We start from the raw sequence: 17,873 nt of genomic DNA, 5'->3' as shown, positions 1-17,873 counted from the left end.
TCAAAAACTGGAAAATGAATTTTTCGTCCAAAGAAAATGAAAACTCCCTTAGGCAACATTGTTTGCCATTCCAAGATGCACCCTTGTGCATAATATGCTATCATTTTAACAAACTATGCCATGAATGTGGCTATAAGATTGTTCATTTGACTTGAAAGCCATGAATCATCACACATGATCGCTCTTTTTGAGAACACTTTTTAAAAATAATTCTCGTATTACAAGTTTATTATTTTTCCTGGTAACTTGGTCACATGTAATGACACAATGCGAAGATTTTCCAATTTTTTGATTTTTTTTAATTTTTTAAGCCCATTTGAAAATGCGATCAAAACAGCGGGCATGACCGTTCCTAACTAGTGGTTGAATATTGGAAAACTTTTGATGTTTCCCTGATTAAATAGATACTTATGTACCTAGAAATGATTTTTGAAAAAATAAAGGGCAAACTACGAGGTAGCTGCAGTTCAAATTTGACCCGCTTCTAGCTGAATTGGCGAAAATTTGTGTTTTTCACCAAAGGTGGGTTGAAACTTTTGACACCCAACTGTTTGGTCAATTGTGCATTAGATATGTTCTAATATTTTATAAAATTGATTTGATCCAATTTTGCAACAAATATATGGTAGATCCTTCAAAAAAAACTCATTTTGGGCATTCAAAAAATGGAAAATGTATTTTTCCTGTTACGGTGATGAAAATGGAAAATGGTCTAATATTTTAAAAATTGAGGTGGTTCAATTTTGCAACAAAGAGTTGGTTGGTTCTTCACAACAAAATCAAAATGGGAAATGCTTTTTTCATGCAAAAAATATTTATTTGGATCAATTAAGACCAATTTAGATGGTCATAAAATTGTCAAAGCATTTACCGCGTTTTGATTGGTCCATAGACATGTCACACGGATCACGCATCCAACACCGTCGGATTCCGACGGAAGCCCTCACCCCCTCACGGCCTCACCCTCTAACCCACGTAGCCCAATCACCCACACACCCACGACCCCTTCTCTCCCACGCACCCACGGCTGCCAACCCTAGCCCTCTCCCTCCCACAGATCTCAATCGGCCCCGCCCCAACCCAATCCCTATCCCCACGTAGCCCAGCCCAATCCGCCGCCGTCCTCTTCTCCAGTCGCACCGGTGACCTCCAACCTCATCGCCGGCAGCCCCTCCCCTCTCCTCCTAGATCCACTCGGGCTACTCATGTCGTGGCCAGATCCGGCAGGAACTCCCTCCCTCCCACCTCGCTCCACATCCCGATCCAGATGCACATACAGATAGAGCTTTGGGCGCTCCTGCTCGGCTGCTCACGAGCACGGTCCTTGGACGACGTGGATGTGCGCGAGGTGATGCTATACCGGACCGGGCTGGTCACGGCCACCGCCTCCGTCCTGGTGGCCACCTCGGGGGTGTTCCTGCCTGAGGAGAACGCGGTCGGTGACGCCATCCGGGAGGGCGCCGACCTCTTCTACGCCGCCGGGGCCGGGGGGCTCACCCCCCCTCCGCGCGCAGTTCACCATCCCGGATCTCCGCCCCGGCATGCTCGACTCCCTGCTTGCGCTCAGCGATGACCTCGTCAAGGTACTTCCTTGCCTCCCATCCCGATCTTGTCTCCCACCCCTCTTCTTGCCCCGGCCTGATCCGGCCTCTGGATGCAGTACAACATCTTCATCGAGGGCATCTCCCACAATATCCGTCGGCAAATCGAGGACCTGGAGCGTGCCGTAGGGGTCGAGCCCGGCACCCTCACCGTCGACGGCGTCCCCATCGACAGCTACCTCACCGGGTCCGTCTTTGGCCGTGGCCAGTGCTGCTTCTTACATTGCTCATCTGCCTACCAGCGCTTGCTTACGTTGTACCCCGTCAATGCCCCGCTCAAGGAGACCTTCGCCAGCATCCAATCCCAGGCCGCCAAGATCCAGGATGACATGAAGGTAACTAACTCTGCTTCTCTCTCTCCCTCCCTCCCTCCCTCTCTCTCTCTCTCTTACTCCAGTTTCTTTCCACACTGACCAAATCACGCGTGGATGACAGTAAAATTTTGGAAGATTGGCAGCAACTTAACGTTACATTTGCTAGGCTATCTGGGTACTGTATCTTGGACAGTGTTGTTTAACACTTTAACAGTTACATTTGGTCCTCGGCGCTGAATTGGTAGATTTTGGATGTAGCTTACTTCCTGTTTGTCTTGGTCTATTTGGTTCCGACTAGCTACCTATTGCGCAGCTAGTTACTGTGAAGCATTATCAAATGTTGTTCTTCCCTGCTCTTACCGGTGTCCTTTTAATTCCGTATGTATTTTTGTAATTGAAGGAGTTCATTCTATGCAGCCGGAGGTGTACGAGTTCAAGATCGGCGGCCAGTTTTTTCGGAGGCCTGGAGACCCACCCTTGGACCAAGTTATCGAGATTCTACAGAAGCACAAGGATAAGTCTCAAGATGAAATCTAGCTAGCTGGCTATAGTATGCCTTATGCTCTTGTTGATTTATTTCTTTTGTGCTCTTTTGTAGTTCTATATTGATGAGTGACTCAAATTAGAAATATATTCCAATGTGTCTTTATGTTTGGCATCCACCATTCACTGGCTCAGTGGCATACCTTTTTACGGAGTCCCTATACAGGTTATTATTCATGTCAATTTTATGATCAAATTTGAGATATACTTACAATGAGTATTTGTGTTTGGCATCTGCCATTCTGGTTCTAGATATACTTACATCGCTTCATTCAAATTTGACGCGCAACTGGTATTTTTGAAATGTTTCCTTCTGCTTGATTTGTCGCCCAGCTGGTATCTTTGAAATGTTTCCTTTTGCTTGATGAATCATTAGTTGTGCTTCTAATAATGTTTTCTGCCAGTACCTTAACTTTGGAGCTGGCTATTTACTCTTTTCAGTGTACTAACCAATCCTCTTTCCAGGTTGTCAATTTGGAGCTGGCTATTTACTGTCAGTGCATTCAGCAACCTGACCTCCACGGCTCCATGCATGGTTGACTGGCCGAGCTCTGAGCTAGCATGACCATGGATGCGGCTCTCGTCAGCATGGCGACAGGGGTCCTCAAACCTGTCATAGCGAAGCTGATCGTTCTTCTTGGCAACAAGTACAAGCGTCTGCACCCTCCCCTCCCCTCATCTGATGTTTCCTTACCATCCCTGAGTCCATCTCTTACAAGTTGTATGATTACGCCATTTTGCTGTCATACTGGGTAGATGCTCCTCTGATTTATGTTTTGATGATGCTTTGGATTAAGGATGGTTTGATATATCTGTTAGCTACATGTACCATGATTTTTATAATTGGTTAGATGATCTTTGTTCATAACAAAGGCTTATTTTAGCTCTTTTAGTTCATTTTTTTACTATTATCACTTGAATGTCTTTGTTATAATAAATCACATCGGTTATGTAGGTACGCGTATAGAGTGTTATCTGTAGCTAGTTGTATATGTGGTGCAATTGTGTAGAGCTACTAGTCGTGCTTGGTAATTTAGTATTTTGCTTTCCTTTGTACTTGGTATATTATTTTCTGCTACTAATCGATGAACGCAATAATTAAAGAGAACCAAACTGCTTCTGTTGATTTCCGCTACATCGTTTCTACCTGTTTGTGTGTAAAACCATCCTTAAGCCTGAATGGTACTTTTCTTGTTTTTGTCAATTTTGTTCCTATGAAAAGTCTGCTCTCTTTAGCTCATGCTCGTTACCTCCTCCCCTCATGTTTCATAGGAAGATGATAAACCTTTTTAAGATCAAGGGGCAGAAGAAGGAAGAGATGTCTAACTCAAATGGGGGGCCTCCTGTTAAGAAGCAAAGTCCAGGTATATGTCTATGCCTGACCTCAAGGTTTAGTAGCTATTGTCCTGCTCATGCTCCTGTTTGGTTGGGGGTGTTGATGAAATGGTAGGGTTAATTAAAGGGTTCTTGGTTAGCCCTCCTTTTAAATTTAGTTGATTTTCTCGCTGTCTATCATCGTGGCTTAAGTTTGGTTGTTCTTCTGAAATTTACACGGCTTAGGTTTTAAACAATTGGCATGTTCATGTTAGTTGTTATGGAGTAAATATGATAGGAACAGTGGCAATTGAGCACCAACACTACTAGTATAACTCAGCTTTATTTTCTAATAGGTAGGTATCTGGTACTAGTAGATTCAGAATATGTAGTCCTGAAAATTAAAGGGAGCAGCAGTATATGAGTCAAACAAAAATATTCTTCTGCAAATGTTGGTGTGTGTTCAATTTGATTTGGTTTGCTCTGTTGCTGAAGCTCCTCTTTGCTCTAACCATTTTTGCACCAAATGCAGAATGTTCTATTTTTATTTTGTTCCTAATTGTTCTGTTTATAACCTGTAGATGTCCTTTGTTCATTGAAGTGCTGACTACTGCAACAAGTCCCATGATGAAGAAGCAAGAATCCGCACCCAGCAAAGAGTAACTCATTGGAGCTTGTTATTGATTGATCTTTTTGTGTATTAGAAAACTGGGTACTATGTACTATTATTGTAATGTACCAAGTTTGGATGTATTGAGAAATATTCTGTATTTATAGCCTATATTTGAACTGGAAATAGACTGAAAATGATGCAGATACAGAACTTAAGAGTGACGGGTCCTAAATTAAAAGGCAATGGCTGAGTGCCAACAAAACTAGACTGTAAAAGGCCGAGGCAAAAAAAACAGGACCGTAAATGGCCGAGGGTCAAAAAAAATAATGGACTATAAAAGGCTGTGGCCTAACAAGAAATTGATGTCAAATTTCAGAGAAATAAAAGAGGCCGAATTACTGGGCCAGGCCCATGTAGCTAGCGAAAATTAACAAAAAAAATATATATTAAAAAGGCTGAATTAATGGGCTCGGCCCATGTAATACACGGAATTAGACCGGGCTGATTCTTATCCACGTCAGCTTGCCACGCTGGATCCCTACGTGGCCTGTGGAGGTTGCTAGTGACCAAAAATTTGGTGTGCAACCAATGACCTTTTACATATCACAAAGAAGGTCGTTAATTTCAGTTTACGACCACTAGCTTTTGACTATCTGTTTTTGGTCGCAAAAAGGTCGCAAATGAAAAACAATAACCTTTCAATGACCAATAGTGATGGTCGCAAGTTGACATATTTCTTGTAGTGACCTTTTTTCATTTACAAGTGTCCTTTGGTTAATGTGTGATTTTCTTTTGCTCGCGGCAGCTTGCTGGAGGCAGACCTGCAAGCCCGATGGAAAACTCACCACGTACACCGTGTCGTGGCTTTGAGTTTCAGCGTCGACATCACCTTTCTCTAACTGGCTTGCTTAGCCATGTACAATGAGACCACCCTTCATTGATTTCTGCATCTATATCTTTATTCTAGGCATTATGCCTTTGTTGGCTGTACAATTGTTCAAACTCTAGCCTAACTATAGGTTTGTTTGAGGGGGATTGAGTAGGAGTGTCTCTTTTCTATATCTAAAATGGATTGAACCTCCAAGTTTAGTCCAGAACAAACTATCAGTAAGGAAGTGTAAGGAAGTGTAACCTGGGAGAGTTGTGCAGAAATCCTTGAGAAAAGAGACAATCACTATGAATGCTACTTTCCAGTGATTTCTGGTGGTCCGTTAATTTTTATAAGTGAGCTCGGAAGTTTTATGCATATTAGAAAGTTGTATGCTTCTTATCCACATGCTTGCTAAATGCACATTTTTTCTTCCTTTTTTTGTTGGAAAGTAGGGAGCCTAGCATGATTTACATAAATTTTCCATGAACTTCATGCAACCACTTGCTACGAATATGAGATGTCACACATTGTTACTTTAGTGAGAAGTTCCTGAACATACTTTCTATATCTTTGGATTTCGTTGCAGTGTTTCTTCTGTTATCCACTCTCTCACTGGGCTTGTTTCTCTCTGCTTCCATTTTAGTACTTGAAACACATTAGACTGAATATTGTACCATGCTAATTCTTGGATCCACTCACAACCAGAAGGTGCAGCAATCCAGAGCAGAATAAACTCAGTTAAATCAGCTTATCTAACAAAGCCCTATAACAGAACAAATTATGCAGAGTCTTGAAAGGGAACATTCATGATGATTTCTCAGTGAGGCGATGCACTTGGTGACGAACCGGATTTACGGGGAGGAGCAGGCGGCGGGGTCAGAGAGAAATACTTACCTAGACCCGGACCATCGCGCGGGAGAGGGTGGAGAGGCTCATGGAGGCGACAGCGAGGGCACCAGGAGGAGGGAGGGGCCCCAACATCGCCGGCGAGCATGCCGTCTCGAGCGCCTCCTCGAGCACTTCGGCAACCAATTCGAAGAAGGAGAGGGGAGGAGGATGGGGGTGCGAGTCCTGCACCTCCATGTCTACCTCCGACGATGCCTAGAGATGGCGCGAGCATGCCGAGCTTGAGGGCCTCCTCAACCACATCCGCGGCCGGATTCGACAAGAAGGGGAGGAAAATCAGTGCCTGCGAAGCTCGCGCAGGCTGTGGTGACAAAGGGGAGGGGCGGCCTCACCTGGGACATCCGGCTATGGAGGGACCTAGCGATGGGAGAATGGGGAACAGGGGAGATGTGAGGAGGATGACTGACTTTTCTTAGTGTCCGATTATTTTTCCCTTTAAAATTTGTTTAGGCGGTGGGAATGGATTCCTACCCACTTGGACGGCTGGAACCAAACCTTTTTTTATCTTTTTAAATTTAAAAGAATCCACTCTTTTTCTTCTATAAAAATCCATTATCTTTTATCGGGCGTCTCGACCTGTATGTAGTTTTTGCGTCTGGTGTTCTTTGTATTATCTTGACAGTTAATTATAGATTGGAAGTTTTCTCGCAAAACAATATATTTATAGAGTACATCACTGGAAGTAAATTGTCTGATATTGTACACAATTATTTTTCATTGTGTATCATTATACTTATTCTACGTTATATCACTATTTCAAAACAAACTCTGATCATATGAAAGATTTTAGATAAAACTAACTATCATTTTAATGGACTTGAAATTATTGATGATAATATAAGAAATCGAGACTTGGAAGATGACCGAAACAACATAGATCCTACGAATTGTATGATTCTGGATAGACTCCCTAAGAACGAAAACAACACATGTTCCATCATTCTTTTTTTAATCAAAGTGTGTTCAATTTGTTATCATATGTGCTTGCAACAACTAAATCATCTGAATTATGGATTTTCTTTTCAATATGTGCATGGATCCAATGGGTCTCTGTGCCATTTGGCGCAACGGAGTCCACTAGTAAAAGTAAAAGATAGGCCCTTCGCAAAGGGAGGCAGAGGTTGCCATGCACTTATTTGTTTGTATGCTCAACCCCTTAGTGCAAAAGAACGTCATGTTATATTGCCCCTTGTGATGGCAACCTTTATAATGCAGCCTGTCATTTTTATTCTTTACCATCACAAGTTCGTACAACGCTCAATTTTCTCTTACACTAAATGATCTCACACTTTTAGAAGCAATTTTTATTGCCTTATTGCACCGATGACAACTTACTTGAAGGATCTTGCTCAATCCTTAGGTAGGTATGGTGGACTCTTGAAGATAAGATTTTTGGTTTAAGGGTTTTTGGATGCACAAGTAGTATCTCTACTTGGTGCGGAATTTTTGGCTAGCAAGGATGGGGGGAAAGCACCACATGTTGAAGGATCTATGACAATATAACTTCTATGTGAATATGAACAAACATAAACCATTACGTTGTCTTCCTTGTCCAACGTTAACAATTTTGGCATATAATGTTTTGATGGGGGCTCACAATCACAAAAGATTCCAAGATAGTGTATTTGCATGTGAAAGTTCTCTTCCTTATACTAATTATTCACGAATTGCTTGTATGACCAATATTGTGATTGTCAAGCCTCAAAAGATTTCACTTTCTAAACCCAATGTGAAGCTACTACTAAGCATGATATGATTTCAACTTCATGACATTCAATTTATTCAACAATTTGCTCATAGGATATAAGTGAAGCACAAGAGTAAATGACAAGCTACTCCAAAAAGATATAAATGAAGATCATGAGCATAATATTTATTTCTCTCAAATTAATTTAAGTGAAGCAAGAGAGAATTTATTCAAAAATACTAAAGCACACCGTGCTCAAAAGGATATAAGTGAAGCACTAGAGCAATTCCACAGAAAAGAGCTTCCTTAAAGGGATGTGAACTCCGCTTACTTAGCCTCCCTGGAAACTATTTGAGGACTCTATTTTATTTAGAAACTTCAGATCTAAGCATTTTATTAAAACAGCAAGAAAAAACAAAAAAATGACAATCTAAGAATAGCACACATCATGTGGAGAAGCAAAAATTTAGGCTCAACCGATACTAACCGATAATTGTTGAAGAGGAATGGTGGCATGCCCATCGGGGTATCCCCAATCTTAGATGCTTGAGACTTCTTGAAATATTATTTTGGGGTTCCTTGGGCATCCCCAAGCTTGATCTTTTGTGTCTCCTTAATTGTTCTCATATCACGATTTTCCTAAATCCGAGAAGCTTCATCCACACAAAACTCAACAAGGACTCGTGAGACAAGTTAGTATAAATCAATGCAAAACCTTATCATTCTCTACTGAAGAAAATCACTAAAATTATTATTCAACATTGCATACTAAATGACTCTGCATATTTAATACTCCTATCCTCAAATAAAATCATTAAACAAGCAAACATATGCAAACATAACAGTAATCTGCCAAAACAGTACAGTCTATAAAGAATGCAAGAGTATCAATACTTCCCTAACTCCAAAAGTTATGAAAATTTACCATACTGTAGAAAATTTATCAGATCTTATTTTGAACGAAGTTTCAACATTTTATCACATTCTGACTTCTCTAGGGAATTTTTGCAACAGCGGTAAACTTTCTGTTTTCAAACAGCAACATGTATACTTGCAAAATAAGCATGACAAAGGCTATACATGCCACTTTTATTGAAATAAAAGATGCAAAACATTATTATAAATAACATCAAGAAAATAAAAATAAAATAAAATGATGCTCCAAGCAAAACACATATCATGTGACGAATGAAAACATAGCTCCAAGTGAGGTTACCGATAATGTTGGAGACGAAAGAGGGGATGCCTTCCGGGCATCCCCAAGCTTAGTTTCTTGGATCTTCCTTTAATATTACATTGGGGTGCCTTGGGAATCCACAAGCTTAGGGTATTTTCACTCCTTATTCTCCTCATATCGACATCTCACCCAAAACTTGAAAACTTCAATCACACAAAACTTAACGGAACTTTGTGAGATAGGTTAGTATGATAAAGAGCAAACCATTTCACTTTTGGTACCATCAAAGACAATATTCATAATTGTTTCCACACATTGCCTAATGTAGAATATCATTTCTACAATTTATATTGAGCAATATAAGCCATAGAAACTAAACTATGCATTGAAAACAGAATCTGTCAAAAATAGAACAGCCTGTAGTAATCTGTACTCCAACCGTACTTCTGCTACACCAAAAATTCTGAACAATTAGGAAAATCTTGGAAATTTTTCTATTAATCTTCTGCAAAAGAATCAGCATTTTATCACACTTTTGTTAAAAATGAGAATTGTTTTCCTAAGCGCAAAAGTTTCTGTTTTTCAGCAAGATCAAATCAACTGTCACCGTAAGCCATCCCAAAAGTCTTACTTGGCACTTTATTGAAACAAAATCAATAAAACATGATTACTACAGTAGCCTAATCATGTGGACACACAAAAACAGTAGGTAAAAGTGTTGGGTTGTTGTCGGTGTCAAAACCGGCGGATCTCGGGTAGGGGGTCCCGAACTGTGCGTCTAGGATCGATGGTAACAGGAGACGGGGGACATAATGTTTACCCTGGTTCGGGCCCTCTCTATGGAGGTAAAACCCTACGTCCTGCTTGATTGATATTGATGAATATGAGTGTTACAAGGGTGGATCTACCACGAGATCGTAATGGCTAAACCCTAGAAGTCTAGCCTATGTGGGTATGGTAATGAGTATATGTGGTGTCCTTTCCAGACTACCCCATTGGGTTTATATAGACACCGAGGGGATCTAGGGTTTACATGGAGTCGGTTACATAAGAAGGAATCTTATATCGCTAAGCTTTCCTTCCACGCTAAGTAGAGTCCAATCCGGACATGATGCAGTCTTCGGCCTTCATGTCTTCATAGCCCATTAGTCCGGCCCATAGATAACAGGCTGGACGCCCGAGGACCCCTTAGTCCAGGACTCCCTCAGTAGCCCCTGAACCTGGTTTCAATTACGAGGAGTCCGGTGCGCAGATTTGTCTTCGGCATTGCAAGGCGGGTTCCCTTCTTTCCGAACTTGAAGATAGTCTTCGGATGCGATGATTGTATCCGGACCTGTCACACACACCATATATAACCGCAGAGAGAATATATATTCTCACATGAGTCTAATCCGCTGACAGCTTTTACAACATGACATTGCGTTTGTCTGGTCGTACTTTCAAATCGTTTTTCGTCTGCCGCTCCACGTTGCGAGACGCGGTTGTCATTGGCATGTCTTGTCGAAGCAGAGATCGTGCCCCCCCTCATTACGGGATTCTCATCAATATGGGCGTGGGTAACCCAACCGTGCCATTTTGCACGGCTCTCGGGAATAGGTGAGTTTAAGGCGAGTGGGGGGGGGGGGGGCGCTTGATATTCGCGGTCTTTATAAGGGGATAAGGACACTCTTCCTTTACCCACACCCGTCTTCATCTCCAGTCCTTATGTCCTTGAGCTCTAGCACCCAAGATTTCGGCTTTTCCTTGTTCGAGAAGACACTCCAATCATGTCCGGATCCAGAGCTGGAGGCAAGTGGATGGCCTCCTCTGTTAAGGAGAAGAACATCACGGAGCTCCGGGAGGCCGGTTATCTAGCCAAGGAGATTGCTCACCGACTCCCGAAAAAGGGCAGATCGTCCCTACCCCCGATCCCTATGAGAGGGTTGCGTTTCTCACACACTTCATCCATGGGCTGGGATTCCCTCTTCATCCATTTGTCCGTGGATTGATGTTTTACTATGGGTTGGACTTCCACGACCTGGCCCCCAACTTTATCCGCAATATCTCCGCATTCATAGTTGTGTGCGAAGCCTTTCTCCGCATCCCACCTCACTTTGGCCTATGGTTGAAGACTTTTAATTTAAAGCCAAAGGTGGTGCGCGGCCAACAGGCCGAGTGCGGAGGTGCCATGGTGGGCAGGATGCCCAATACCACCTGGCTCGAAGGCTCCTTCAAAGAGAAGGTGAAGGGATGGCAATCGGGGTGGTTCTATATCACCGAGCCGCGCGATGCCAACTAGGCGATGGCTCCCAAATTCCGATCCAGAGTCCCGATGCGGCTTACCTCCTGGCAGGAGAAGGTCCTGACCTGGGGATCTCGGGAAGAGATCACGGGGCTCCAAACATGCCTCCAGAATATGATAACCCAGAAAATCAAGCTCGTTGATGTGGTCCAGGTCATGCTTGTAAGCGGACCCTTCCATGTCAGCGCCGAACCTGTTATTTGTGGGAGTTCAATCCGGCCGAGCACGAGACACTACTAAGGCTCTTCGGCACGATGCACGAAGATATCTGGAAGGTGCTCTTCAAGGGCAGCGAGACGCCGCCACCCTTGACCAAAGATCACGGGCTCAACTTTAAGCGTCAGGCCAATTCGGTATGCCGTCAAGGTGTAGTATTTAAGGACACACTTTGAGGAAGGATACTAAGCCTTCTTGTCAATTTCTTTTTCAGGCCTGGGTCGATCTAGCGGGACGGATTAAAAGTCCGGCTCTGCTGCCCGAATATGAAGAAACCCCACTTCTTACCAAGATGTTATTTCCGGCGCCTTACGACGTGCTGGAGAAGAAGGTCACAACCATGGTCAAGGGGACCAGGCGTGGGCTTCGCTGAAGGAGCACCTTGGTCATCTCGTCTGACGACGAGATAGACCCCTCAGCTGGCGAAGACGACGGGGAGGAGGGAGGTGACTCCCCTCCTGCGAGAGGAAGGGAGAAAAGGGAGGCCTCCCCGAGTTTGGAGGCGGAGGCGACCAAGAGGGGGAGAGGCTCCTTCGCGGATAACTCCGCATGGGATGTTGACAGTAGTCTGGAGCGACCTCGTCGGACCAAGCCTCCAGCCGCCTCGTGAGTACCAGAATCAAAACATCTGGCCTTCTCGGTTTGTAACATTGACGCATATTAAACCTTGTCGTTGTAGTCCGGCACGCGACGGCTCCCCGCGATCCTCGACAGAGGATTGACTGGACTTAAAGGAGATGGCTAGCATGTCACTGCCACCTACTCATTCCATCTCACCCAAGGGTGCCGACAAGGTGGCGTCCAAAAAGACTTTCCCAGGTCGGGGGGAGATTCCGGAGACCATCGGGGTAACGCCCCAGGATGACTCCTCGGCCGCCGAACATACGGGGGAAAAAGTCCCCACGGGGACCAGTGACGGGGCCCGAGTTCCCTTCGAGCCTCAGCCGGATACCATTCCGGAGATCTACATGGCTCCGGGGTCCAGCGAACGGCATTCCCCCCAAGGAGGGAATGTGCCTATTCCACTGGTGACCTCTATCCAACCAGAGGCATCAGATAATCTGCTGGAGGCGTTACAAGGTGCGTCTATCGTGGATGAGCATCGTGTTCTTATGGACACGGTAATAGAGAAGGTTCGGTTTGTCAAAAGCGGAATGGCCGGAGCCTGCACCAGCCTTCTAACGGGCTTTGAGGTGAGTAATGTGATTGTAGGAAAAATATCTCCGTATAGACAGTAGCCCCTGATTCTCTGTTTGGTGTTCGGGAGGAAAAGCCAAACAGAGGATTGAGAATAAATATCGCAGGAGTCTAACATGAGTTGTCTATGTGAATAAGTAGGTATCGCTGCAGGCTGCCACTTCTCATGCTGCGGAAGTTTCCGGACTGAAGCGGAAACTGGAGCGGGCCGAGGAGGAGCTCATCCTCGTGAAGAAGCAGCTGGAAGATAGCCAAGGAATGTAGTAACCGATGGGTATATTTCGAAAAAATGAGCGGTCCAGCCGGACTAAAGTGTCATAAACTTTATTAGTGGACATGACCGAGGTGGCGGCACTTAAGAAGGCGTTAGCAGAAGCCGAGGACAACGCGGCCACGGAATGCGCTGCGCGCGAGAAGCACGAGGCCCAGGTTGCCAAGGCACAACAACAGCTCCAGGGCGTGATCGAGAGATTTGAGTCCTTGGAGCGCGATTGTAAGGCGCAGGAGTCCGAACTGGCGAAGGCCCGCCGGAGCGCACAGGATGCATGAGCCGAAGCCCAGGATGCTCTCCAGGAGATTCAGGTGGCTAAGAAGATTACGACGGGTAAATCTTTCGCCCTGCATAGCAAGTGTGTGTAAGAAACGTTCCTTGTACTTATCCGAATTCGGGTTTTCCAGGGGCCTGTACGGATCTTCCGCGCAGTATATCGGATGCTGCTGAGTATTGCAGAGCGGAAGAAGGAATATCTATGGAGAAGCTATTCTGGTCCCAGTATCTTGGACCCGAACATCCGTTGCCCTTCATTGACCAGCTGAAGCAGTTGGTCGAGCTGCACAAGTCGGCGGAGCTAGCCATGAAGGACCTGATAGTCCGGCTGTGGCCTGCCAAGCCTGTACCTAGCAGCTATTTCGGACTTGTAAAGCGGCTTATTAACACCTGGCCGCGGCTTGAAACCATGAAGCGGTCGGTCTGCATCGAAGGTGCACGTATGGCCTTTGCCCGCGTTAAGACGCATTGGGCAAAGCTGGATGCCAATAAGCTGATGACCGAGGGACCGCCGGAGGGCAAGGAGCATTGTCGACCCGAGCTCTATTTTGACGGTGTCCTGGAGGGGTCCCGCCTTGTGGCGGAACAATGTACGAAGGATATCATTTTCCCATATGAACATTTATATTATACTATCCTGTAATATGGAGAAGTGATGTTATGTATTATAATGCTTATGATTTACATTTTACCTCCTGTGCGGCCATTTATGAAATCTGAGGGTTGACCAGTCATCGGCTTCTGCCCCCACGTAGATAGTACGGGGGTGTTCGGGATAAATCTAAACACTCTTTACTCCACATTATGGTCCTTAAAGGAGGTGTTTAGTGCAACGAACAAGGCAATCAGACTATGTGGCCTTTACCCCCCTCACTTAGCCATAGGAGTTTGACAATTAAAAAGTTTGGCGCATCCCCTGGTATTTGGAAGGCCGAACTAGGGGCGCTATACACGCCTAATCGGAGGGACCGATTCTTCGCGTGAGGCGGAAAAAATCTCTAACGATTTGGAACCTCTCGAACAACTGACTCTCTCTCGCTGCATCATGACAGTCGGTTTTCGGCTTTCTCTACTGAGGTGCTCGTCCGGAAGAACCGGGACACAATCGCAGTAGTTCTCCCTTTACTACCCTAGTCGATATAGCAGAACGTGAGGTAGTAAGCATAGGAGCCGGGCAACCCAACTATTGACCAAAGACATGATTCGGAGCCGATGCATATAATGCTATAAGTTTGGGGTGCCGAACTATACTATAAAAGTGTTCGGACTTTTTATTGCCGTAGTGTTGGGTGTAATGAAGCCCTTGGCACAGTAATACGTACCATGGTGTACGTGTGCAATAAGTAATATGTACAAAGGTGAGAAAACAGGAAAATTAGGTAATAAGCTTATGCCACCATTTATTCACCATTGTGATGTAATTGGTACGTCGAGGCGTACTTTGTGCAAATAATGCGATAAGCAAGTAAAGCTATTTATCATGCCGTAACCAAGGGCGGGCTGTGTGAGGGTATGTAAAACAAGTATGGCGATCGTTAATAGAGACCACCTGGGGGTTCCTTTGTATGCCCGAGCTCCTTGCCTCCTTGGTGTGTTCTGCAAACGAGTCATCCGCATAGACCTCGAAAGGAGAAAAACCCGTAATAAAAAGCGAAAGTTAAGGCGTGTGAATCCCGGTGTCGGTCGAGCCGTACAGTGGATTGCGGACGAGTTATGCCTCCGTCGATTCCCATGGTGTTTTGAGTGCTTAGTTTATGTACGCGCGGTATTAGTGCCATTGCCTCATCGGGGCTGGGACGGAGGTCATATTGCTAATTCGGCTCTTGTTGAGCTGAGCTGTCCTGCTGCAGTCTGGTCCGGACCCTATTGATGATGTCCAGGGGCTCGGCAGCCAGATTGTAATGCTGCTTGAGAAGGCCGCTTTGTACCTCTGCTGCTAGATCAGCAGTGTGCTCCTCTGTACGGAGGGAGCGTTCCGTGTTTCCATTTACTGTAATGATGCCACGTGGGCCGGGCATCTTTAGCTTGAGATAAGTGTAATGTGGTACCACATTGAATCTAGCGAATGTGGTTCGTCCGAGCAGGGCGTGATAGCCGCTGCGAAATGGGACGATATCAAAGATTAGTTCTTCGCTTCGGAAGTTATCCGGGGAATCGAAGACCACCTCCAGCGTGATCGAGCCCATACAACGGACCTCTACGCCTGGTATGACTCCTTTAAAGGTAGTTATCATGGGTTTGATTCGTGAGGGATTAATGCCCATCTTGCGTACTGTATCCTGATAGAGCAGGTTGAGGCTGCTACCACCGTCCATTAGGACTCGTGTCATGTGAAATCCGTCGATGATTGGGTCGAGTACCAATGCGGCCGAACCGCCATGACAGATGCTAGTTGGATGATCACGACGATCAAAGGTGATCGGGACTGACGACCATGGGTTAAATTTTGGGGCGACTGGCTCTACCGAAAACGTCCCTGAGTGCGTGCTTGCGCTCCCTTTTGGGGATGTGTGTGGCGTATATCATGTTCACCGTTTTGACGTGAGGCGGGAATTTCTTTTGCCCCCCAGTGTTTGCTTTGGATGCCGGGGCTCCTCGTCTTTGTCCTCGCTCTGCGATTCCCCTTCCTTGTTTACGCTATTTACCTTGCTGGCTTGCTTAAAGACCCGGCAATCTCTGTTAGTATGGTTGGCCGGTTTGTCTGGGGTGCCATGTATCTGGTACGGACGGTTGAGTATGCGGTCCAAGCTGAATGGTCCTCCGCCGTTCCTTTTATAAGGCTTCTTTCGCTGGCCGAACTTTGAGCCACTGAATCCAGCGTGAATGGTAGTGTCATCGGTGTTGTCGCCATTGCTTTGGCGTTTGTGTCTGTTGCACCGGAGCTTGCTGGTGCTGCTTTTGGCCTCGTATGGGCCTGCTTCGTTGGCTGTGTTTGTACTGCAAGCCAGCCAACTGTCCTCTCCCACACAAAAGTGGGTCATAAGTGTCGTGAGGGATGCCATGGACCTCGGCTTTTCCTGGCCGAGGTGGCGGGCGAGCCATTCGTCATGGATGCTATGTTTAAAGGCCGCTAAGGCTTCGGCATCTAGACAATCAACGATCTGGTTCTTTTTGGTTAGGAACCTAGTCCAGAAATTTCTGGCTGATTCTCCAGGTTGTTGAACTATGTCGCTTAAGTCATCGGCATCGGGTGGCCTGACATATGTGCCTTGGAAGTTGTCGATGAAGGCTTCTTCCATGTCCTCCCAGCTGCCGATAGAGTTCTCAGGCAGACTATTTAGCCAGTGTCGAGCTGTCCTTTGAGCTTTAATGGGAGGTATTTGATGGCATGGAGGTCATCTCCTCGGGCCATGTGTATGTGAAGAATAAAATATTCGATCCACACTGCGGGGTCGGTTATGCCGTCGTATGATTCAATATTGACAGGCTTGAACCCCTCCGGGAATTTGTGATCCAGCACCTCGTCTGTGAAGCAGAGAGGGTGTGTGGCACCTCTATAGCGGGCCGCGTTACGGCGTATCTCTGACAACGTCCGTCTGTGGTTATTGGCCTGGGTGTGATTAAGTTTGTTGCGTCCGAATATGTAGCTCTCTTCCCGAGTATGGAAACGTCCTTGTGATTGTTATATGATCTGTTGTGTCCTGCTCTATTGTCCAATTCTTGCCGAAGATCGTATGTATGGTCCCGAGCTGGTCTGTCCCTATTTTTGAGAGGCGGTGGGGCGGGCTGCTGTTCGGCCTGAGCTGCCGCTTTATCCCGACCGCAGGGTGGCCATTCAGCCTCCCTGTCCCAGCCACGTGGTGATCGGTCCGCATTACGCGAGGGAGATATGTGCTCCGGTGCCTCCTCATCGAATTGAGGTAGCAGTATCCGTTTCGGGTAGCTATTGGCTGGGCGGTTAAGGTCATATTCCTTGGCTGTCAGGACATCAGTCCATCTGTCGATGAGCAGATCTTGTTCAGCTTCAAGTTGCTTTTGTTTCTTTCTCAGGCTCCTTGAAGTGGCTATGAGCTGAAGCTTGAAGCGCTCCTGCTCGAGAGGATCCTCGGGCACGATGAAGTCTTCGTTGCCAAGGCTTGTCTCCTCCTCGGAGGGCGGACGGTAACTATCGTCCTCCGGGTCAACTCCTATAGTCTGTTCGTCAAGGTTGTCTTGCCTGTTGTCGTGTTCCTGTTCGGATGTAGCCCCGGCGGGGTATTCACTGTTTCCAGCGTCGCCCGGAGTACTATTTTCTCCGGTGCCAGTGTTTCCGTCCTTTGAGCGGCGGGGCTTGGGGTGGCGCTTGGGCCGCCGGCGCTTGGACTGTGTCTCGGAGGTTTTGTTCGCATCCGGCTCTTCTTTGTCGTCGCCAGATCCTTTAGGTGTATCAACCATCTACACATCGTATGAAGAGGTGGCCGTCCAATGTCCAATAAATGGTGGATCTTGGCCTTGCTCCTTGTCGGCATCATCGTCCATACTGTCGATGTCTTCAGAGCCATAGTCAAGTACGTCGGTTAAGTCGTCGACGGTGGCTATGAAGTGGGTGGCGGGTGGGAAGCGAAATTCCTCATCATCTGTCTCTAGCTCGAACCGGACATAGTTTGGCTGTGAGTCCTTTTCCAAG

General features: G+C 45.9%; 1 protein-coding gene across 5 annotated transcripts; it reads left to right on the top strand.

Annotated features, from left to right (window-relative positions):
• Positions 1-973: 973 nt before the first annotated feature.
• LOC125518433 (V-type proton ATPase subunit C) lies at positions 974-4,595 on the top strand. 5 transcript variants are annotated; one of them, XM_087537244.1, is made up of 6 exons: positions 974-1,583; positions 1,661-1,936; positions 2,316-2,624; positions 2,924-3,105; positions 3,731-3,822; positions 4,354-4,595. In XM_087537244.1, the coding sequence occupies exons 1-3, from the start codon at positions 1,542-1,544 to the stop codon at positions 2,454-2,456; spliced, it is 459 nt and encodes a 152-aa protein (XP_087393370.1). In that variant the 5' UTR covers positions 974-1,541; the 3' UTR covers positions 2,457-2,624; positions 2,924-3,105; positions 3,731-3,822; positions 4,354-4,595. The 5 variants fall into 5 exon arrangements, with proteins under 5 accessions (XP_087393370.1, XP_087393369.1, XP_087393372.1 ...); XM_087537246.1 differs by having other exon boundaries at positions 979-1,583; positions 2,333-2,465; XM_087537245.1 differs by having other exon boundaries at positions 979-1,583; positions 2,333-2,624.
• The last annotated feature ends 13,278 nt before the right edge of the window (positions 4,596-17,873 follow it).

Source organism: Triticum urartu, chromosome 7A, assembly GCF_056163025.1.
Source record: "Triticum urartu cultivar PI428250 chromosome 7A, HENAU_Tu73, whole genome shotgun sequence".
Taxonomy (NCBI): domain Eukaryota; kingdom Viridiplantae; phylum Streptophyta; class Magnoliopsida; order Poales; family Poaceae; genus Triticum; species Triticum urartu.
Note: the sequence above shows the minus strand (reverse complement) of the source record. Positions and strands in the feature narration are given on the sequence as shown.

Excerpts from the sequence above, each read along its gene's own strand:
- LOC125518433 (XM_087537244.1), top strand. The coding sequence starts at position 1,542 with ATGCTCGACTCCCTGCTTGCGCTCAGCGATGACCTCGTCAAG. Across the intron at positions 1,584-1,660 it reads TCAGCGATGACCTCGTCAAG|TACAACATCTTCATCGAGGG; the intron begins GTACTTCCTTGC and ends CTCTGGATGCAG. Across the intron at positions 1,937-2,315 it reads AGATCCAGGATGACATGAAG|GAGTTCATTCTATGCAGCCG; the intron begins GTAACTAACTCT and ends TTGTAATTGAAG.